Consider the following 22,547-nt stretch of genomic DNA (forward strand, 5'->3'; position numbering starts at 1 on the left):
ATGCTGGGTCCCCGGGACCAGGCCATAGAAACGGCTCATTTGTCGTCGTCACGCCCCCAACCCCTTCCTCATGAGTCAGCGGCCACCATGTTCGGGAGGACTGAAAAGGGGTGCGGGGGGGAGGTTGTCGCGGGTGCCGCATGCGCCGTTGGGGAATCTACGGCCGCTCCTTTGACCCTTCTAGCCAGACGCCCGACTCGTTGGTGACCCTCCGGATCCCGCGCAGATATGGAGAGCGGGGAGGCGGGGCCCCGTCGGAGCGCGCTAGTTCTTCGGGCCAATCAGAGCGCGGAGGCCCCGGGCGCGCGGGCCGCTCCGGACCAATGAGAAGTGGATGAAGAGGCGCCGATTTTTCTTTCCCGAGGGCGAGGTCGGGCGGGGCCCCGCCCCGCGCGGGCGGTCCGGGCCAATGGGCGCGCGAGGGCCTTTGGAAGGAGATGGGCGGGAGCCAATCACCGAGCCGCCCCTACTCGCGCTCGCCGCCGTCGAACGGCCCGGCAGTTCCCGGCGGCGTCCGGATCCTGAGGAGAAGGAGGTGAGTCCGGAGGCCGCGAACGGCCGAGCCCGCCGGCCGCCATCTTGAGAAGCCCCGGGGGCGGGGGGCGGGGGGCGGGGCCGGGCCGGGCCGGGCCCCGTGTCAGATAAGAACTCCGCCTCTCCCTCGACCGACACGAGGGAGGTGGGGGTCCGTGAGCGTGGGGTCAAGGGGCAGGGGGCCTTCGGGCGAAATGCACCGACGAAACTCCCCCGGGCTGAAAGCTCGTCGTGGCCGGGGAGAGCGTCCACCGGCCTTGTTGTGGTGGACTCTCCCCACTGCTTCGCACAGCGCTCCGCACACAGTCAGCACTCAATAAATGCCATTCCCGGGGGTGCTCGGTGGCTCCATTTGAGGGAAGGGCTGTCTTCTGCTCGCTCAAGCTCTGAGTGCGGTGCTCTGCCCGCAGCACTCAATAAGTACCGTTGACCGACGGGGAGCCCCTCGTGTCCTCATTTAGCTCCTGGAGGGCGGGCGGTCTGGCCACTCTGTGGGAGCCTCCCAAGCGCTTAGTCCAGTAAGTGCTCAAAGGAGAAGCAGCGGGGCCTAGCGCGTAGACCCCGACCTTGGAAGTCGGAAGGAGCCGGCTTCCAATCACGGGGGACAACCCGTTACTCTGGATCTACCCCAGCGCTTACAACGGTGCTCTGCACAGAGTTAAGCGCTTGACAGCCGCCAACATTGTTATTATACAAGAAGCAAGTCACGTTGGACACAGTCTCTGTCCCACGCGAGGCTCACGGTCTTACTCCCCGTTTTCCAGAAGAGGTAACCGAGGCCCAGAGCAGTGAAGTGACTTGCCCCACGGCACACGGTAGACTAGTGGCGGTGGCGGGGCGGGAACCCAGGTTCTTCTGACTCGCCTGCCCGGACTCCTCCCGCTCGGCCGTGCTGTCTCCCCCAGTTCTCACCTGTGTTGTCCTGTTCCCTCGCCACAGCATGGATGACACCCAAGTGGTGGACTGGGGGTCTGGAGAAGAGGAGGTCGGAGGACCCCACGGCCCCGCGGAGGGGCTCGGCGACGAGCCCGTGGGGCGGCTTCATCTCTTCAGCAGCGTCCATGGACCCGAGAAAGGTCAGAGGGCATCGAGAGGTGGCGGGCTCACAGGGAGGCGGCCGGGGGAGAAGGGGAGTATGCGTGCGTGTGGGTACCCAGGGAGAATAAGAAACCAAACCATTCTCGGGTGGGGGAATCTTTCCAGAAGCGAGAAGCCATGTGGCCTAGTGGAAAGAGCCCGGGCCTGGGAGTCAGAGGACCTGGCTTCTAAAATCAGCTCTGCCCCTCGTCCGTTCGGGGGGACCTTGGGCCAATTAGCTTCACTCCTCTGGACCTCAGTTTCCTCATCTGTCAATTGGGGGTACAATACCTGTTCTCCCTCCCCCTTAGATTGTGAGCCCCATGGCAGAGAGTGACTCTGTTTCGATCGTCTTTTATCCGCCACAGTGCTTGGCCTTTGGTATGCTTTTAACCACTACTGCAGGACTAACAGTAATTGTTACTCCCCGCTAGACTGTAAGCTTGTTTGGGGGGGGGGGGGTTTAATGGTACTCGTCAAGTGCTTACCTTGTGTCAAACACTGTTCTAAACTCTGGGTTAGGTACGAGTTAATCAGGTCGGACCCAGTCCCTGTGGGACTGCCCATTGTGGGCGGCAGGGAACGTGTCTGCCAACTCGTTTGGATCGTCCTCTCCCAAGTGCTTTCTACAGTGCTCTGCACACAGTAAGCATCCAAGGAATACCAATCCTATACCAGTGCCAATGCTGGTATTTACTGAGCGCTTACTACGTACAGAGCACTGGATTAAGCACTTGGGGGTACCATTGATGACGACGACGACGATGATGTTGATGCAGTCAGTTGGGCATCTTACTGTACTCGATGCCCCAGCAGATGATTCTCTCTTCCAAGGGGTGGGGGGGTCCCGTGGATGTGTCAGGGTCCCGACGCCCTCCGTGTGCCCGCCCCCCTCCCCTCGCCCCCCAGATTTCCTCCTGTCCCCGGGGGAGAACGTGGTGGGCCGCGTGGCCGGCTGCGCCGTGACCCTGCCCTTCCCGTCCATCTCCAAACGGCACGCGGTCATCGAGGCCCCGGGCCGGGGGCTCCCGGCCGTGCTGCGTGACTGCGGCAGCCTGAACCGCACCCGCCTCCTGCGGCCCTCCACGCTCCTGCAGCCCGGCCGCGCTTACCGCCTGCGCGACCGGGACCTGCTGCTCTTCGCCGACCTGCCCTGTCAGTACCACCGGCTGCCCCCGGCCCGCGGGACCCTGAGCGTGGAAGAGACTCCCCGGCCACCTCCGGCCCGTGGGGCCCTGAGCGTGGAGGAGACGCCCCAGCCCCGGGCCCGCAGGGCCGACCTGGCTGAGTCCCAGGCTGCCCCGCTGGCCGAGGACTCGGAGGAGGAGGATGCGGAAGAGGCCGGCCGGGGAGGTGAGTCCGGGCTTCCGGGGGCCGGGGCGGTTGTGAGGGAGGGGCGAGAGATTCCGAGGGGGCCGGCGGGGGGTGGGGGTGGCGGCGGCGGCCTGCTTAGCCGCCCCCCCCCCCCACCCCCGGATCCCGGATCCAGATCCACCCCGAAACGGCACTGTTGGGATCGCGGCGACAGCCTCCATCTCGCCATCCACGACCGTGGTCCCGGACAGGTGAGGGCCGGGGAGCAACGGAGACCGAGGTGGGGCCCGGACACCGACCACCGGGAAGGGTGCGGGGAGCGGGACGAGGAACGTTCGGGTGCTTCCTGGGATCCGCCACCCAGCTTCCCCTCCCCCTCTGCCAGCGAGGAAGAAGGGGAGGCTCTGGCCTCCGCCCATCCTGCTCCGATCCCCACGTTACTGCTGGACAGCGACACCGATGAAGAGGAGTGGGGCGCCGCCGTGGCTCCAGGGGGGCACCCCCGGGCAGCGGTGGCACGAGGCGGGAGCCCCGGAGAAGCAGTGGCGGGGGGCCGAGTCCCCCCGGCCGGAGACGACAGTGACACAGACGTGGACGGGGAGGGCGTCCCCCCAACCCCGGCCCAGGGGGAGCAGAGTCATGCCCCCGGGGCGGACGACAGCGACACGGACGTCGGGGAAGAGGAGGAGGAGGACGGGCGGGACGCGGAGGAGAGGGGCCCAGTGGCGGCCGCCACCGGGACACCCTTGAGGACAAGCCAGGCCGCCGGGGCCCGGGACGGAGATACAGAAGCAGGCGAGGAGGAGGAAGATGAGGAGAGGGATCCAGCAGCGGCCACCACTGGGACTCCCTTGGAGAGGAGCCACGCCCCAGTTGTGGGAGACAGCGATACCGACATGGAGGAGGAGGCGGGGGAGGGGAGGGGCCCAGCGACCACCACCGGTACACCGCCGGAGAAGAGCCAGGCCTCTGCAGAAGGGAAGAGAGATACCGACGTGGTGGAGGAGGAGAGAGGCCCGGTGGCCGCCACCACCAGGACGCCCTTGGAGAAGAGCCAGGCCCCCGTGGCGGGGGACAGCGACACAGACATGGAGGTAGAGGCCGGGGAGAGGGGCCCAGTGGTGGCCGCCACTGAGACCCCCTTGGAGAAGAGCCAGGCCCCCGAGGCGGGCCACAGAGATACGGACGTGGAGGGGGAGGAGGAGAGGGGCCCAGCGGCGGCCACCACCGGGACGCCCTTGAGGACAAGCCAAGCCTCCGGGGCCCGGGACGGAGATACAGAGGTGGATGAGGAGGAGGAGAAGAGTAGTCTGGCGGCCTCCACCACCGGGATGCCCCTGAACAAGAGCCAGGCCCCCGTGGTTGGGGACAGCGACACAGATGGGGAGGAGTCGGGGGAGGAGAGGGGCCCAGCAGTAGCCACCGTCGGAACACCCTTGGAGAAGAGCCAGGCCTCTACAGAAGGGAACAGAGATACCGACGCGGTGGAGGAGGAGAGAGGCCCGGTGGCCGCCACCACCAGGACGCTCTTGGAGAAGAGCCAGGGCCCCGTGGGGGGGGACAGCGACACAGACATGGAGGAAGAGGCCGGGGAGAGGGGCCCAGCGGTGGCCACCACTGGGACCCCCTTGGAGAAGATCCAGGCCTCCGTGGCGGGGGACGGAGCTACAGATGTGGAGGAGGAAGAAGGGGCGGGGGAGAAGAAGGGCCCAGCGGCATCCGCCACAGGGACCTACTTGGAGAAGAGCCAGGCAGCCGCAGAGGGTGAGGACGATACAGACGTGGAGGAGGAGGGCGTGGTCCCGACAGTGGCCCTGGGGAAGATCGGCCCCCCTGGTCCTGCCCCTCCAGGGCAGGGCAGGGATCCTGAGGCAGATGAGGGTGCTCCCGCAGGCGGGCAGGGGCCGGGGCCAGCGGGGGACAGCCGGCCCAGAGAGGAGGAGGGCGGGAGAACGGTGGGGAGACCGGGGGCTCATCCTGCTGCGGAGACCCCGTCCCGGGAAGGCCAAGCCTGTGGGGTTCCAGCCGGAGATGCCGCTGGGGACGCCGGGTCTCCGTTGCCCCCTCGGTCGGAGGGAGCCTGGGGCCCAGGGCCCGAGCCTGACAGCGCACCGGAGCCGGAGCAGGAGGAGGAGGAAGGCAGGGCCGACTCCTGCGATGGTGAGTCCTCGGCCCAGGGCGAAGGGGGCTGGGGGAAGGTGGGCAGCGCCCCTGATGCCACCCATTTGACTCCCGTAGACACGTCCCACCTGGCCCTGCAGGCCACACAGTGCTTTGTGGGAGAGAGCGAGGGGGACAGCAGCTCCGCCGGTGAGTACAGGCCCGGGGCGGGGCTGGAGGAGGGGGCAGAGTGACCGGGGGTGGGGAGGGGGCAGGAGGAGGAGCCAGAGCGGCGGTGCGTGGAGGGCTCTCCTGACGTTCCCCACCATTTCTCTCCCCACCCACCCGTCTGTCCCCCACCCCGCAGCCGACCGGAGCCTGGAAGAAGAGTCCACTCAGACCTTTCTCTTCACCCCACCCCTGGCCCGGCTCTCAGTGCCCCGCCCCCTCCCCTACGGCCAAAGCACCCCAAGCCTGGGTAACATATTCCCTCCCTTTTTCTCTCCCTCCCTCCTTCCCTCTATTCCCCGCTTTCATACCCTCAGGCACCTCTCTATTCCTATGTCTCTCTTACTGCTTCTCCTTCCCAGTCTCCCTCCATCTCTCCCACCTTCCAGTCACCTTCCCTTCTTTCTCTGTCTCCTCCCCAGCCCTGACCTGTGAACTCCGTAGAAGAGGAGCTAGAGGTCTGAGTGGACCACAGGGTGGACCCAAGCCCAGCTGTGGAACCCAGGTGTTCTTGAAGCCATCTGGACACTGGGCTGGACAACCAGGGAGACCGAGCAGTCTCCTGCCCGTCCAGGGTCCTGGGCCCAGTCTGGCTACCGGTCCGTGGGGAGGGACCCAAGGAGAGAGAGGGAGAGTCAGACCCGAGGAGGAGCAGAGGGAACCCGCCTGGGGGACCAACAGTCTATCGGCTCTCAGAGGGCTTCGGATAAAGGAACGGGGCCAATGGGGTCAGGGCAGAGGTTACGGGCGGGAAACTGGGACGGTCGAGGTTGGATAGCCCCGGCAAAGGTGTGAAACAGGAAGTTGTGAAGACGCCAGTTCCAAAGGGCTGTAACCTGAGGAGAGAGTCCCTTGCGGTTGGGCCGACGAGAAAGAGAAGGAGGAAAAGGAAGAGGAGGAGAAGGAGGAAGAGGAATAGTAGTAGGAAAAGGAGAAGGAAGGGGAGCAGTAGTAGGAAGAGAAGGAGGAGGAAGGGGAGGAGGAGGAGGAATAGGAGTGGCAGCAGCATTTATTGAGTGCCACGTTGTACTGAGCACTGTACTAAGTGCTCGGGAAGTACCGAATAACAGCATGACACGTTTTCGGCCCACGAGGGGGTTCCATTGTACCAGGGAACACAGACCAAAGCCAGGTGGAGGTCACTGGTCACCAGGTGACCGACGGTTTATGTCCTTCCACAGGTGTCTGCTGGGAAGAGGAGGAGGAAATCCTGGCCACGCAGCCCTTCTGCCCCGGGGGACCAGGTGGCCAATCAGAGGTGTCTGAGACCCAACCCATTGCCTTCTACTTGGCAGCCTGTGGCACCCAGACTTCCTGGCCCCGAGCGGCCTCTGGAAAGAGGCTGAGCCAGGAGGTGCTAACACAGAGCCCCGGTAGGATCACAGAGACGCAGAGCCCTGGGAAAGGACCAGAGGCACAGAGCCCCGATAGGGTCCCAGAGACACAAAGCCCCGGTAGGATCACAGAGACGCAGAGCCCTGGGAAAGGAACAGAAGCACAGAGCCCCGGTAGGATCCCAGAGACGCAGAGCCCCGGTAGGATCACACAGACACAGAGCCCCGGTAGGATCACAGAGACGCAGAGCCCCGGTAGGATCACAGAGACGCAGAGCCCCGAAAAGGGACCAGAGACGCAGAGCCCCGGTAGGATCACACAGACACAGAGCTCTGGGAAAGGACTAGAGGCACAGAGCCCCAGTAGGATCCCAGAAACACAGAGCCACGGTAGGATCCCAGAGACACAGAGCCCTGGTGGAATCACCAAGACACAGAGCCCTGAAAGAGACCCAGAGACCCAGAGCCCCGAGCGGGGGCCAGAGACACAGGGTCCTGAGAGAGGATCAGAGACACAGAACCCCGAAAGGGGACCAGAAACCCAGAGGCCCAGTAGGATTCCAGAGACACAGAGTGCTGAGAGGGCACCAGAGGCACAGAGCCCTGCTAGGGGATCAGAGAGACAAAGTCCAGACACAGAGAGACCCGGGAAGGGTTCAGAGACACAGAGCCCCGAGAGGGGGTCAGAGACACACAGAGCTAAGAGGGGACCAGAGACACAGAGCCCTGGGAGAGGACCAGAGACACAGAACCCCAACAGGGGACCTGAAACCCAGACCCCTGCTAGGACCCCAGAAACACAGAGCCTAGCGAGGGGGCCAGAGAGACAAAGCCCAGAGATACAGAGTGCCAGGAGCGGGTCAGAGACACAGAGAGCCGAAAGGAACCCAGAGAGACAGAGCCTGGAGAGGAGGCCAGAGACAGAGAGCCTAGCTAGGGGACCAGGGAGACAGAGCCTAGAGATACAGAACCCTGAGAAGGAGTCAGAGAGCCAGAAACCGGAGGCAGGGGGACAGGTCTGGGTGTCAGAGAGGCCGGAGGTCCTGGGGAAGGCAACCCTGGAGAGGGTGGCACACAGCCAGACTCTAAAGGCTGAGTTGGAGAGACCGACGCCACAGGTGGCGTGCTTCGAGACCCCCGGGCAGGGTGCCCAACCGGAGGGGTGGATGCCAGAGATGGAGCCTCTGGGCCAGGAGGCCCTGCCGGATGGCCCCTCGGACCCAGAGGCCAGGAGCCAGGGGTCGCCACCCGCCCCCAAGGGGGTCCGATCCCACCACCGGCCGGCAGCCCCGACCAGCGGCCGGAGCCACAGGGGTGAGTGAACTCCGGGGGGCCACAGGGATCTCGTTCTCCTGCCCAAGGGGGGCCCGTGGGCTGACTCTGTTTCCCTCCCTCTGCCAGACCGTGTGAAGCCAGAGAGCCTGCCCTCCAGCGAGAGCCCAGCGGTGAGCGCTGCCCTTCCCCCGGCCCACCCTTGGCCCTGGTTACCGGTTCTCTTCCCGTTCCCTGTCCCGCGCCCACCACCCCCACCTTATTCCTTGGCACCCTTTCCCTGCCTCCTCTTCCCCCCGACGTCCTTCTGCTTCTCTCACTTGATCCATTTCCCTGCAGGTTGGCGAAGAGCACGGCACCTCACACCCAGCCCCCACAGAGCCCAAAGCTGCTACTCCTTCTCTGGAGTCTGCTGCTGGACCCAGGGTCCCCGCCGTCCCGAAACGCCAGGTGCTGGTGGCTCCCCCAGTCGACCGAGACCAGCCCAGCCCTGCTCCGGGCCCAGCTGGCCCCCAGGACTCTGCTCCCAGGACCAGGCGGAACCAGAGGCGAGGGATGGCGAGAGCACCTGAAGTCTCCCAGAGCCCTCTGCCCCCGGATGGCGCTCCGCAGGCCTCCCTCGGCCGGAGCCCGGGATCCGCAGGGCCGCCCCTGACCGCGCGGTCCCAGCCGGAGGCCCCTCCGGAGCCGAGCCCGACCCCCGAGCCCGGAACCACTCCAGAGCCCGTCCCTCAGGCCAGGAGGAGCAGGAGGAGGGCCGCCCTGGGGGCCCCTCCGCCTTCAGAGCCCACAGTTGGGCCGGATCCCGACCCCCGGACCAAATGGAGACGGGGCACCGCGGGGGCAGCCCCGGCCCCAGAGCCCGAAGCCTCTGTCCCGCACAAGCCGAGCCGTCCCTCCCGAACCCGACAGAGAGGTGGGGCGGCGGCGGGGTCAGAGACCCTCGTGGCCTCGGAGACTGAACCCCCAGCTTCAACCGAGCCTCCGACTCCTCCGGATCCCGGCACCCGGCGAGAGGCCGGAACCGTGTCGGAACCCTGTCCCCCAGCCAAACGGAGGCGGGGGGCGGCCGGGGGTCCCCCGCTGTCAGAATCGCCACCTTCTGAGCCCAGAACTGTCCCAGAAGCCCCCGCCCGGGCCAAGCGAAAGAGGGGGGCGGCCGGGTCCTCCTCAGAACCTGAGCCCCCCACCCCCGCTGAGCCTAGAGCCTCCCCCGCGCCCCGCTCTACACGGAGTCGGAGCAGAGGGGCGGCCGGGAACCTGGAGTCCCCTCCGGCGCCCCGGTCTGAAGCCCAGGCCGCCCGGAGCCGTAAGCGGCCCCCGCCCCCTGAGGCGGAGCCCCCGAAGAGGTCACGCAGGGGAGGGGCCGGCCCCCGGGGAGCCCCAGAATCGGATGGCCCGCCCACAGATGTGCCGAGACTCCGAGAAGAAGAGGTAAGGGAGAGGGGCCCGGCTGGGGAGCCGGCACAGCTCCTGGGAGGGGACTCCTCCCACCAATCAATCCATCAATCCATGGTCTTTATTCAGCACTTACCATGAGCTGTACCACTCCCCCTGTTCTGAGCACTTGGGGGAGGCCAATCCAAGAGTTAGGAGACACTTTCCCTGCCCACAGGGAGCTTCCAAACTAGAGCAGGGAGGCGGTCAATCCATGGTATCTATGGATCACGTAACTGTGAGCAGAGCGCTGTACCGAGCGCTTGGGAGCTGACAGTATGGTAGAACAGGTCGGCCCGATCCCTGTCCTCGAGGAGCTTCCAATCTCCGGCGAATCACTCCCTTCCCCTTCCCAGGTCTACCCGCAGTCTCCTGTGGGGACCCCCGGACCGAGGAGTGGCCCCGCGGCCGGGACGGACCTCACCCCGACTGGAAGCCGACGGAGCCTCAGGAAGACCCAGAAACCCGAGAAGCCCAGGGTATGAGCCCGAGGGATCGGGGGGGCTCCGGTGCCACCCGAGGGACTCGGGGTGACACCTTCCCTCCTCCCCTACCTTTCTCCCCTCCTCTCCCCTCAGGTTCTCTTCACCGGCGTGGTGGACCCTCAGGGGGAGCAGGCGGTCCAGGCCCTGGGCGGGCAGCTGGTGGGCTCGGTGGCGGACGCCACCCACCTGGTGACCGACCGCATCCGCCGGACCGTCAAGTTCCTGTGCGCCCTGGGCCGGGGGCTCCCCATCGTGGATCGGAGCTGGCTGCACCAGGTCAGTCTGCCAGCCCACCCCGCCGGGCTCACCCCCGAGCTCGCAGCGGGCGGGGCCCCGGGCAGGTGGGGGAGGTCAGGTCCCCAGGGAGGGAGCGGGATTGATTAGATCAAGACCGCCTGACCAGAAGGCGCCATGAAGGATGACATCATGGGTGGTCATCGGTGGTGGAGGAGAGCTGGCGGGGCCAATCTGGGAGAGCTTCTTGGAGGAGGCAGCCTTACCTTCCAGTTTAAAGGGCAGGAGTGAAATCGGGCAGTGTGGCCTAGTGGAAAGAACACAGGGCAGGGCATCCAGGAGACCTGGAATCTATTCCCAGCTCTGTTCCTGGCCTTCTGTGTGAGCCCCATGTGGGACAGGGACCGTCTCCAACCTGATTAACTTGTATCTACTCCAGCGTTTAGAGCAATGCTTGGCACATAGTAAGTGCTTAACAACTACCATAATAATAATGATAATGATATTTGGCCTTGGGCAAGCCCCTCACCTGTTCCGTGCCTCAGTTTCTTCATCTGTACAGGATGGTGGAGTCACCTGCTCTCCTCACCTTCATTCCATCCGATCATATTGGGTGCTTGCTGTGGGCAGAGCACTGTACTAAGCGCTTGGGAAAGTACAATACAGCAATAAGCAGACAGATTCCGTACCCAAGGTGGAGGAGGAGCTGTGTCTGACCTGACTACCCAGTATCCCCCACAGCACTTAGCGCAGTGCTCGGCACAGAGTAAGCGTGCTTATTAAACCCACCACCGTTATTGTCGGGTTTTTGCTATTAAGTTATCGGAAAGAGCCCCGGGCCTGGGAGTCAGAAGGAACTGGGCTCTAATCCCAGCTCTGCCGCGTGTCAGCCCTGGGACGTTGGGCAAGTCAACTTCACCTCATTGGGCCTCAGCTCCCTCATCTGCAAAATGGGAATTCAATACGTGCCCCCCCCCTCCCGTTATCCACACTGAGAAGGAGCGTGGCCTAGTGGATAGAGCCCGGGCCCGGGAGTCAGAAAGTCAGGGGTTCTAATCTTGGCTCTGCCACTTGTCTGCTGTGTGAATGACCTTGGGCAAATCACTTCACCTCTCTGGGCCTCAGTTCCCTCATCTGTAAAATGGGGATTGAGACCGTGAGCCCCACGTGGGACAGGGACTGTGTGCAACCCGATTTTCTGGTATTCACCCCAGTGCTTAGTACAGTGCCTGGCACTAAGTAAGCACTTGACAACCATCATTATTATTATTATTTACTGTGAGCCCTATGTGGAATCTGCACTGTACTAAGCACTGGGTTAGAGACAGGGTAATCATCTTTCCTTGTTTTATAATACTTGTCAAGCGCATACTCTGTGCCAAGCCCTGTACTAAGTGCCGGGGTAGACCCAAGCTAATCAGGTCGGACGCTGTCCTTGTCCCGCGCAGGGCTCCGAGCCTAAGTCGGAGGGAGACCGCGTACTGAATCCCCATTTTACAGGTGAGGAAGCTGAAGCACAGCGGTGAAGTGCTTGGCATAGAGTGAGCGCTTAACAGATAGTACGGTGATTTATTAAGTGGTTCGAAAGCTTTCTCTGGGAAGTGGGGTGTGACCGGCAGGTGGCTGTATGTGTGTGTGTGTGACCCCCTGTCCGTCCTGGGCTCGCCGACTGATCACGTCTGGGCTCCTACCCCCAACCACGAGCTCTGTGCTTCCTTTCCTTCCTTTCCTCCCTCTGTCCCTCCCTCCCGCCTGCTCCCCCGGTTAGAATCAGGGGGCCCCAGACCCGAGAAGACAAGCCACGTGGCCTAATGGAAAGGGTCGGTGCTTGGGACCCTGGGTTCTCATCCCCACTCCGCCACTTGCCCACTGTGTGAGTTTGGGCAAATGGTTTCACTTCCTTGAGCCTCGGTAAATGGGGATTCAATTCCCGTTCTCCCTCCTACTTAGACTGTGAGCCCCTTGTAGGTCAGGGACTGTGTCTGGCTGGATTCTCTCATTCCTACTACGGTGCTTAGAAGCAGCGTGGTTCAGTGGAAAGAGCCTGGGCTTGGGAGTCAGAGGATGTGGGTTCTAATGCCGGCTCTGCCACCTGTCAGCTGTGTGACCCTGGGCAAACCACTTAACTTCTCTGTGCCTCAGTTACCTCATCAGGAAAATGGTGATTAAGAGTGTGAGCCCCATGAGGGACAACCCGATTACCTTGTATCCACCCCAGTGTTTAGAACAGTGCTTGGCACATAATAAGCACTTAAATACCATCATCATTATTATTGTTATTATTACAGTGTTTTGTGTGTAGTAAGGGCTTAAGAAATACCACAGCGATGATGGTCATTAAGCCCCTGGGTCCTAGGACCTGCCTCAGGGGTGGGAAACTTGCCTCCTAATTCATCCGTGGTTTTTACTGAGCGCTTACTGTGTGCAAAGGACTGTACTATGCGCTTGGGAAAGTAAATATAACAACCTAACAGAGTTGGTAGACACATTCTCTGCCCACAGTGAGCAAGCGTACAGTCTCGAGGGGGAGGGAGACATGAATATAAATTAATAAATGATGGATACCCACATAAGTGCTGTAGGGCTGGGAGCGGGGAGGGGGGTGAATAAAGGTTACAAATCCAAATGCAAGGGCAACACAACAGGGAGAGGAAGAAGAGGAAATGAGGGCTTAATCTGGGAGGACCTCTTGGAGGAGATGGGCCTTCAGTAAGGCTTTGAAGCTGGGGAGAGTGATCATCTTCCCTCCTGCTGGTCTGTGAGGCCGTTGTGGGCAGGGACGGTCTTTATTTGTTGCTGAATTGCACTTTCTAAGCGCTTAGTGCAGTGCCCTGCACACAGTCAGCACTCAATAAATATGACCGAATGAATGAATATGAAGAACAGGTGGCTAGTCACTGCTATTTTAGGCTAGGGCCTGCCCAGGTCCCGAAAGGTGGGGACTGGGGGACGGCTCACGGTCCCTGCTCAGGGTCGAGCCTGACCTGGAGCCCGTCCCGTCCCCCCGTCATGCCCCCCACCCCCATCAGTCACGCCAGGCCGGCCGCTTCCTGCCCCCGGACGACTTCGCCGTGGATGACCCAGAGCAGGAGCTCAATTTCGGATTCAGCCTTCGGGAGGCCCTGAGCCGGGCCCGGAGCCGGGCGATGCTTCAGGTGAGAAGCCGAGGACCCAAGGACCCCTGGCCACCCACCCCAACCCTCTCCCTAGGGGACCCCAGGCCCCACAACAGTGCTTCCTGCCGCCCCGCAGGGCTACGAGATCCACGTGACCCCAGGGGTGCAGCCCCCGCCCCCCCAGATGCGGGAGATCATCGCCTGCTGCGGTGGCACCGTCTTAGCCCAGATGCCACGGTCCTTTAAGGTAGGGAGTGAGGGGAGGGGGTCCCCAGGGTGGGGGGTGCCGCCCCAAACGTGGGAGATCGTCGCCTGCTGCGGTGGCACTGTCTTAGCCCACGTGGCACAGGCCACCAAGGCAGGGGGCGGAACGGAGGGGTTCCCCCATGGTGGTGGGTTATGGGGGGCCGAGGACCTCGGCCGGCTGCGCCGGCTCAGCCCCGGCCCCCACCGTCGGCCCCAGCTGATCCAACCCCTCGCTGTCTGCGGTGCCAGCCTCGCCGGCTGGTCATCTCCTGCCCGCAGGACCTGGGGCGCTGCTGCCCCGCGGCCCGGGCCGGGCTTCCCCTGCTCTCCGCGGAGTTCCTGCTCACCGGGGTCCTGCGCCAGGAGACACAGCCCCAGCCCTTTGCCCTGCCCCCGCCGCCTTGACAACGCTCGTGCCCCGGCCTCCGGCCTTTTCTACGGACACCCCCTCCCCAAATAAAAACTGATGGCAGAAACAAGGATGAACTGGTGGTGGGGAAACAGGTGGTTTGGGGAAGGAGGGTGACAGGGTGCGGAAGTTGGGTGAGGGGGCAAGAGGAGGGGCTGGAGGAAGGTCGGGGGGGGGGGAATGGGATTCATTCATTCGATTAATTCATTCAGTCGTATTTATTGGGTGCTTACTGTGTGCAGAGTACTGTACTATGCACTTGGGAAGTACAATTCAGCAACGAAGACAATCCCTGCCCATACCGGGCTTACAGTGTAGAGTGGGGGAGACAGATATCAAAGCAAGTAAACAGGTATCAATATAAATAAATAGAATTTCATATATATATATATACACATAAGTGCAATGGGGTATGTATATATACACATAAGTGCAATGGGGTGGAGAGGTGGGGAAGAGCAAAGGGAGCGAGTCTAGGTGATATGGAAGGGAGGGGGAGGTGAGGAAAAGGGGGGCTTCATCTGGGAAGGCCTCTTAGAGGAAGTGAGCCTTCAGTAGGGCTTGAAGAGGGGAAGTGAGCTAGTTTGGCGTATTAAAGAAGGGAGGGCGTTCCAGGCCAGAGGCAGGACGTGGGCCAGGGGTCGACTTTTGGACAGGAGAGGACCAGGCACAGTGGGAAGGGTAGCAGCAGAGGAGCGGAGTGTGCGGGCTGGGATGTAGAAGGAGAGAAGGGAGGTGAGGTAGGAGCGGGCAAGGCGATGGAGAGCTTTGCAAGCCCCTAGTGAGGAGTTTTTGCTAGATACGGAGGTAGATGGGCAACCACTGGAGATTTTTGAGGGGTGTGTGTTTGTGTGTGTGTGTGACATGTCCCGAACGTTTCTGTAGAAAGATATTCTGGGCAGCAGAGTGAAGTATGGACTGAAGTGGGGAGGTCAGAAAGGAGGCCGATGCAGGAATCCAGTCAGGATAGGGCGAGTGAGGGTTCTAACGTGGTAGCGCTTTGGATGGAGAGGAAGGGGTGGATCTCAGCGATGTTGCGAAGGTGAGAGCGGCAGGTTTTGGTGACGGATTGGATGTGTGGGGCGGACGAGAGAACGGAGGCAAGGGTGACGCCGAGGTCGCGGGCCGGTGAAGCGGGAAGGACGGTCGTGCTGTCCACGGGACGGGAAAGTCGGAGAGAGGCCCGTCTTGGCCATGTTGAGTCGGAGGTGGTGGGCGGACATCCGGGTAGAGGTGTCCTGAAGGCAGGAGGAGGTGCGAGCCTGGGGGGGGGGGGGGCGGGGAGAGAGAGAAGGGGGGAGGAGATGTCGATTTGGAGGTCGCCCTTGTAGTGATGTTAATAATAATAATAATGTTGGTATTTGTTAAGTGCTTACTATGTGCAGAGCACTGTTCTAAGCGCTGGGGGAGACATGGGGGAATCAGGTTGTCCCACATGGGGCTCACAGTCTTAATCCCCATTTTACAGATGAGGTCACTGAGGCCCAGAGAAGTGAAGTGACTTGCCCACAGTCACACAGCTGACAAGTGGCAGAGCTGGGATTCGAACTCATGACCTCTGACTCCAGAGCCCATGCTCTTTCCACTGACCCACGCTGCTTCTCTACCGGAGGAGGGAGAAAGGGTGGAGGAACGCGGGGGCGGGGACAGGAGGAGGAAGGTGGGGCCCGGTGTCGTGGGGAGGAGGAGGAGGAGGAGGATGCCGGCGGTGGAGGAGGGGAGCGGGCGGCGGGGCCGGGCCTTCCGCGTGGGCGCGGTGCTCATGGCAGGGCCGGGCGCCCCCTAGCGGGGAAGGGGCGGGCGGAGGCCGGCGGGGAGGGAGGGGCGCCCCCTAGAGGGGATGGGGCGGGCGGAGGCCGGCGGGGAGGCAGGGGCGCCCCCTAGCGGGGAAGGGGCGGGCGGAGGCCGGCGAGGCCTCAGGGCGTCCGTGCGCCAGCCCCGCCCCCCCCCGCCCCCCCCCGCCCGCCATCCCGCCATCTCTCCGTGGCCGCCCCGGCCCCGCCATGGCCCCCGCGGCGGTGCTGGTCCCCGCCGCCCTGGCCTCCTTCGTCCTGGCCTTCGGCACCGGCGTCGAGTTCGTACGCTTCGCGTCCCTGCGGCCGCTGCTGGGCGGCAGAGCCCCGGAGCCCGGTACACCGAGCGCGGGGCGGGGGGAGGAGGCCGGGGGAGGCCGGGGGCGGAGGGAGGAGGCCGCGGGAGGAGGGAGGAGGCCGCGGGCGGGAGGAGGGAGGCCGGCCAGAGCCGCGCGGAGAGAGGCAGAGACGGAGACAGAGAGAGACTCCCAAAGCCCGGGGGGCGGGGGAGACGGGGCCGGCCGGCCGAAGCGGACACCTGAAAGGCGGCCAGAGCCCCCCGACCCCACGGTCAGTCCGCCAGGCGCAGACTAAGCGCTGGGGAGAGTGTAATACCACGGACTCGGTGGCCACCTTCCCTGCCCAACAGCGACTTAAGAGTCTGGGGGAGAGGGGGCCGGGCCAGAGAGGGACAGAAAGAGCCTCGGAGGGCAGAAGCGGGGAAGTGGGCGTTATCGCGAGGAGGGGTGGGCCGTCCGAAAGAAAAGTCGCGGCCCCGTCCCTGGGCCGCGGTGCCCGAAGGCGCCCGGAGGACGGGGATCGCCACTGCCCGTCCCCCTACCCCCCGACCCCCGTCCCCCGTCCCCCTACCCTTCGACCCCCGTCCCCCTACCCCCCGCCCTCCTGCCCGCGGGGTGAAAGAGGGACAACGGACGGACCGTGTCCCGGCCCATTAGCCTCCTACCTGCCCTACAGCTTAGCCCTTCTCGGCTACTGCGCTTTGTATGGTCCTTATGGCATTGGGTAAGCGCCTACTAAGTGTTCATGATGACTGAATGAAAGTTAAGCACTCTCCCGAGCCCCGGGGTAGATCCGAGGGAACCGGGTACACCGTCCTGGACCCCCACGGTCCTATCCCTAAATAGGATACCGCCGATCGATCAGTCAGTCAATCAGTGGTATTTATTGAGCTCTTACTACGTCCGGAGCACTGGACTGAGCCCTCGGGAGAATACAATACGACAGAATTAGCAGATACCTTCCCCGCCCATAACGAGCAGTAAGCCCTTAATAAATACGATTGGCTGAATGAACCAGCCTACGGCCTAGAGGTAACAGGCACAGAGAAGTGAAGCGACTTGTCCCAGGTCACAAAGCAGGTAAATGGCGGAGCCAGGATTAGAACCCAGGATTTTATGGAGTTCTTTCCGTTGGCAGAGCAGTGAATTAGGCACTTGGGAGAGTACACTCTGACGGAGTTGGTAAGCACGTTCCCTGTCCGCAACAATCTCACAGTCTAGAGTGGGAGACAGACATTAATGTAGATCAATTATGGCTGTGGACACAAGTGCAGTGGGGGTGGGGGGTGAGGGGTGGGCAGTGAATAAAGGTTACAGACCCAAGTGTAGGAGGGATGCAGAAGGGAGTGGGAGAAGAGGAAATGAGGGTTTAGTCTGGGAAGGCCTCTTGGAAGAGATGTGCCTTCAGTAAAGGCTTTGAAGATGGGTAGAGTCGTCGTCTGTCAGGTACGAGGAGGTAGGGCGTTCCGGGCCAGAGGCAGGACACGGGTGAGAAGTCGGTGGAGCGACAGACGAGATGGAGGTCCAGTGAGAAGGTTGGCGTGAGAGGAAGGACGTGTGCCGGCTGGGTTGGGGTAGGAGAGCGGGGAGGTGAGGTGGGAGGGGGCAAGGGGATTGACTGCTTTAAAGCTGATGGTGAGGAGTTTCCGTTTGATGCGGAGGTAGATGGGCCACCACTGGAGGCTCTTGAGGAATGGGGAAGCGTGGCCTGAATGGTTTTGTAGAAAAACGATCCGGGCAAAGTATGGACTGGAGTAGGGGGAGACAGGAGGCAGGGACGTCAACGAGGAGGCCGATGTAGTGTGAGGCACGAGAAGCAGTGTGGCCAGAGCACACTGGGAGTCAGAAGGACCTGGGTTCTAATCCTGATTCCACCATGTGTCTGCTGTGTGACCTTGGGCAAGTCACTTCTCTGGGCCTCAGTTCCCTCATCTGTAAAATGGGGATTAAAACTGTGAGCCCTCTGTGGGACAAGAACCGTGTCCAACCCGATTTATCATATCCCTCTGCCACCCATCACGTGGGGATGGGTTTGAGGATCGGTGTGGCAAGAGTGAGAGACTGGGGTCAGAAGGCCGAGCCATGCAAAGTTTATTCCGCGTGGCCGATTGAACTTCTTCCCTTTTGGGAGGAATACACCCTTATTTAGTTAGTTACATGTGGCGAAGCACCCGGCCCCCGCCCCATGAACGCTTCCCACTCGGGTGGAATACACTTTTGCGGCCAGCAAGGTCTTCTCCGACCCTTCTCCCTCCTTCCCGTGGGCTGCCGTCCGCCAGGTGGTGAACCCTTCCCACCAAGCTGGCTGAGTCGCTCCAATGTCGCTCGACCCAGTCGGTGTCCCACCTAGGGGAGCCCCACCCCTGGTCCTTTGCGTAGAGAGTGAGGGAATCCATTCCCGTCACCTCCGATCCCACTTCTGACACCAAATTTAAGTCACCGGGTAGAACCAGCCACCGGGGAACCTGTGAGCTGGTGGATCGCAGGGTTGGAAATGGTTTCACAGACTCGAGGGTTAAGGGTAACGGAAACAGGAGATGGAGCTATTAAGACGACAGCCCAAAAGATCCGCAGTAGGTAACCCTCGGGAGCAGAGCTATTCCTAGGCCAGTAAGCACTAAGTACGCTGGTCAGCATGGTACCCCGCTTCTAGGAACTGGTAACTGGTGAAACTGGGAAGGAGACACCAGTTGTCACCTTGGTCTACCTCTCAAACCACCCCAACGCGGGCTAGCTTGCCCGATCACCCGGGACTGAAGTTCCTGAGGGGCAGGGGGATGTACTCCCCCCTCCTAGCTCCAGCGAAGGGGTCCGATCCGTCTCTCGGCCCCACACGGGATCTGAAAGAGCGGGTGTCCCCGACTCTGGGTGGAGGCCAGTCGCCACGTCGGCACGACAGGGTTCCAACCTACTGCTAAGAGTTTGTGGAGAGCCCTCCCCAGATAGACCTTGCTACTTCCCGATCCTCTTCCCGTCCGTTGGCCAGATTGGGGGTGAAAAAGGATCGTGTTACAAGACCCGTCCCAATTTTCTCTTTCCGGGTCTAACTGTTGGGCCTTATTGCTCCGGCAGCCCGTCCGGGGGGGCGGTCGTGCCGGGAGTCGTGGGAAACATTCACGCTTCCTATCTCTCCCCGCCAGCCTCACTGGTGCTAGTGAGCTAAGCTCGTTAGCCTGGCCAGGGTGTCATCGTTCACATTGCCCCAGCGCCTAGTACAGTGCCTGGCACATAGTAAGGAAGGTCTTACCAAATACCATGAAAAAAATAGAGTGATCAAGGTGGGATAGGATAAGTGGTCGGGTGAGCGTGGTGGCAATTGGGATGGAGAGGAAGGGGAGGCTCAACTGGGTTTCGAACCCCAATCTCGTGCTTCCCGGGCCCACGTGCGGGTCCACGCCGCTTCTCCCTCCTGGCTCCCCCCAGGACCGTCTCCTCTCCTCTCCCCAGATGCCCAGGGCTGGCTGGCTGCCCTGAGGGACCCCGGCGTCCTGGGTGCTCTGGCGCAGGACCTGGGGCTGCTGGTTCTGTTCATGGGGCAGCACAGCCTGATGGCCACCGAGCCCGTGAAGGCCTGGGCTGCCCGGCGGTTCGGAGTCCTGTACAGGTCCCTCTACGTGGCCTGCACCGCCCTGGCCCTGCAGGTACCAGGATGCCCGATCCCAGACCGGAGAGGGGAGGGTGCCGGGGCAGGGGGGCGCGTAGGCCGATGGTCCGCGGGCAAGGAAGGGGATGGCCGGCTCCCCACGGGGAAGGTAGGGGGCGGGGGACTGGTGGCCGGGGACGGAGGGGGCGGATGAGCCGAGGGGGGAGGGGCAGGGGTGAAGCTGGGCCCCGGCCACCTGGCTCCCCTACCCCACTCCCCGTAGGTGCTGATGCGCTGCTGGGAGCCTGTGCGTGGAGGTCCGGCACTCTGGGACGCCCGGGCCGAGCCCTGGGCCACCTGGGTCCCCCTCTTTTGCTTCGTGTTGCACACCGTCTCCTGGCTGCTCATCTTCAGCATCCTCCTCGTTTTCGACTACGCGGAGCTCATGGGGCTCAAGCAGGTGATGGACCCTCCGCCTCAACCCACTGTGGTAGCCCCCCAGCCCCTGATTTCTCCCCCACCCCAGATTTCCTCCCCAGTCCCAGGTCCACCGTGCCCTGGAACCCCCCCCCGCCCTCGCCGGAATCCGACCATCTTCCCCTGCACCTTTTTTTCCCCCATGGTATTTGTTAAGCGCTTACTATGTAGAGCACGCTGCACTTTTCTCCCACCCCTTCACTCCTGCCCCTCGCCCAACAAGCCAACAGCGAGTGCCCTGAGAAGAATAATTGTAATATTGGTTGAGAAACAGCCTGGCCTAGTGTATAGTGTCCGGGCCTGGGAGTCAGAAGGACCTGGGTTCTCATCCCGGCTCTGCCACTTGTCTGTGTGACCTACTCTGGGCCTCAGTTCCCTCATCTGTCAAATGGGGATTGAGACTGTGAGCCCCATGGATTGTGTCTAGCCTGTTTATCTTGCAACTACCCCAGCGCTTAGTACAGTGCCTGGCATGTAGTAAGTGCTTTACAAATGCCATAAAAAATTGAGTGCTTACCATGTGCTGCCTGGACCGGGCTCTTCGGAGAGTCCACCAACAGTGGAGTTGGTGGACACGGTCCCTGCCCTCAAGGAGCTTACCGTCTCAAGAGGGACTGGAAAGAGCTTCGGCCTGGGAGTCAGGGGATCTGAGTTCTCATCCTGGCTCTGCTGCTGGTCTGCTGGGTGACCTTGGGCAAGTCACTCCACTCTTCTGTGTCTGTTTCGACACCTGTAAAACGTGGACGAAATCCCGTTCTCCCTCCTTCTCAGACTGTGAACCCTACATGGGACAGTGTCTGACCTGATGATCTTGTATCTGTCCCAGCGCTTGGCACTTAGTAAGCGTTTAACAGGTGCCACAATCACCGTAATAGCAAGGCTCGATTATTGTTTATTACCATCAAGTAATTGTTATTAATATTAATAATAATAATTAGCTGGAGTTCAGGACCAGGAGGCGAACCCTACTTGGGTCGGGGCTCTGACGCCGAGGATGGGGGCGTTGTGGTCCCCTGCCTTTTTATGACATTTGTTAAGGGCTCACTCCATGCCAGGCTCTTCTAAACCCCGGGGTAGGTCCGTGTTGATCAGGTTAGACCCAGTCCCCGTCCCACGCGGGGCTCAGAGTCTCCGTTCTGCAGTTGCCCGGGGATGAGGTCACCGGGCAGGGGAGCAGGAGCTGGGGAGCCAGCCCAGAGGAGAAGCCAGGCCCTCCCGACTCGCGGGCCAGGGCTCTCTTCACCAGGGGGATGCGGTTTCGCGGCGCTGACTTGGTCTCCCCTCCCCGTCCCGGTCCAGGTGTACTACCACGTGTTGGGCCTGGGCGAACCGCTGGCCCTCAAGTCGCCGCGGGCCCTGCGGCTGTTTGCCCACCTGCGGCACCCGGTGTGCGTGGAGCTGCTGGCCGTGCTGTGGGCCGTGCCCCGGCTGGGTCCCGACCGGCTCCTCCTGGCCGTGCTGCTCACCCTCTACCTGGGCCTGGCCCACAGCCTGGACCAGCACGACCTGCACTACCTCCGGGCCCAGCTCCGACGCAAGCTCGACGTGCTCGCCCTGCCCCACCGCCCGGACCCCGGCCCCGGCCCGGCCCTCGCCCGCTGAAGGCCCCGCGGCCCGGCCCCGGTGGAATCGCCCGCCTTCGCTCCGGGTCCGAGGGCCCGCCCTTAGGATTTGGACCGCCGGTAATACCGACGAGGCCCGCTCCTCTTAGGATCTCGCCCGCTGTCCCTCACGCTCGTGACCCCCGCCCATGAGAGGGGTCTCCATCACCGTCACTGGACTTGAGGCGATCACGATCGCCTTCCGGGACCGGACCGGTGGCTCCGGTCCGGTCCGCCATCCCCTAGGACGCGAAGCCCCACCCCACCCCCGACCTCAGGGCTCCCTCGCGGGGGAGGAGAGGGGTTGGACCGCTCCCGGCCGGGGGCTCCCGTCAGCGCCCCCGTTCCTCAGGGACCCACCCGCAGCCTGGGACGTGCGGGACTTGCGAGGGAAGAGGCAGAATTGGGTGCCGGAGGCGACTCCGCGGGTGGCGACCCTGCACCCCGGCCCGTCTCTCCCGCCTCCACGGTGCCTTAAGAGCCCAGGCCCTTCGTCCATTTCCCTGGGGTGACGGACGGAATAAAGTCGCTGCCAAGTTTTTACACGTGTGTGCCAGTGTGTGCGTGGGGCTCGGCGCGCCTGTCTCGGGGCCGGGGCGAGGGCGACGGGGCCCGGGCGGCTGCCGTCCTCCTTCTGGCCACGGGGGGGCGGCCGTCCCGTCCCGTCCGGTCCCGTCCCGTCGCTGGGCGCTGGGCGCTGGGCGCTGGGCTGCTGGCGGCCCCTTTGTGGCCACTGGGCGGCAGCACTGGTCGTTCTGGCCCCTCCGTGGGCTTGGCCCGCGGCTCCCGCGTCGCCCCCAGGATTTGGGGAGGGGGCCGGGCCGGGCCGGGCCGGGCCGGGCCGGGCTGGGCGTCCTGGTCCCCGCGGTGCTCCCCGCCTCTCCGGGGCGGCCCACCCCGCCGTCTCCGGAGAAGGAGGCGGCGGGGGGCTCTGGACGTCCCTTCCTCCCTCTCTCCCTCCCGCTCGCCCCCGAGCAGCGGCGGCCACGGGGCCCTCCTGCGCCCGGT

The 22,547-nt window shown here is 63.0% G+C and overlaps 2 protein-coding genes across 5 annotated transcripts; both read left to right on the forward strand.

Annotated features, from left to right (window-relative positions):
* The first annotated feature begins 429 nt into the window (after positions 1–429).
* MDC1 (mediator of DNA damage checkpoint 1) lies at positions 430–13,859 on the forward strand. 4 transcript variants are annotated; one of them, XM_039910791.1, is made up of 16 exons: positions 465–535; positions 1,474–1,610; positions 1,923–1,992; positions 2,521–2,964; positions 3,101–3,176; positions 3,311–5,085; positions 5,164–5,235; positions 5,393–5,503; positions 6,435–7,901; positions 7,989–8,032; positions 8,199–9,293; positions 9,653–9,775; positions 9,875–10,057; positions 13,045–13,170; positions 13,268–13,378; positions 13,627–13,859. In XM_039910791.1, exons 2-16 carry the CDS (start codon positions 1,479–1,481, stop codon positions 13,780–13,782), a joined length of 5,985 nt encoding a protein of 1,994 aa, XP_039766725.1. In that variant the 5' UTR covers positions 465–535; positions 1,474–1,478; the 3' UTR covers positions 13,783–13,859. The 4 variants fall into 4 exon arrangements, with proteins under 4 accessions (XP_028911263.1, XP_028911265.1, XP_039766725.1 ...); XM_029055430.2 differs by lacking the exon at positions 1,923–1,992 and having other exon boundaries at positions 430–535; XM_029055431.1 differs by lacking the exons at positions 465–535; positions 1,923–1,992 and adding an exon at positions 1,270–1,303.
* Positions 13,860–15,760: 1,901 nt separating this feature from the next.
* NRM (nurim) lies at positions 15,761–22,082 on the forward strand. Its single transcript, XM_029056342.1, has 4 exons — positions 15,761–15,916; positions 19,326–19,519; positions 19,745–19,921; positions 21,238–22,082. The coding sequence occupies exons 1-4, from the start codon at positions 15,790–15,792 to the stop codon at positions 21,538–21,540; spliced, it is 801 nt and encodes a 266-aa protein (XP_028912175.1). The 5' UTR covers positions 15,761–15,789; the 3' UTR covers positions 21,541–22,082.
* The last annotated feature ends 465 nt before the right edge of the window (positions 22,083–22,547 follow it).

This window comes from Ornithorhynchus anatinus, chromosome X5 (genome assembly GCF_004115215.2).
Source record: "Ornithorhynchus anatinus isolate Pmale09 chromosome X5, mOrnAna1.pri.v4, whole genome shotgun sequence".
NCBI classification, from domain to species: domain Eukaryota; kingdom Metazoa; phylum Chordata; class Mammalia; order Monotremata; family Ornithorhynchidae; genus Ornithorhynchus; species Ornithorhynchus anatinus.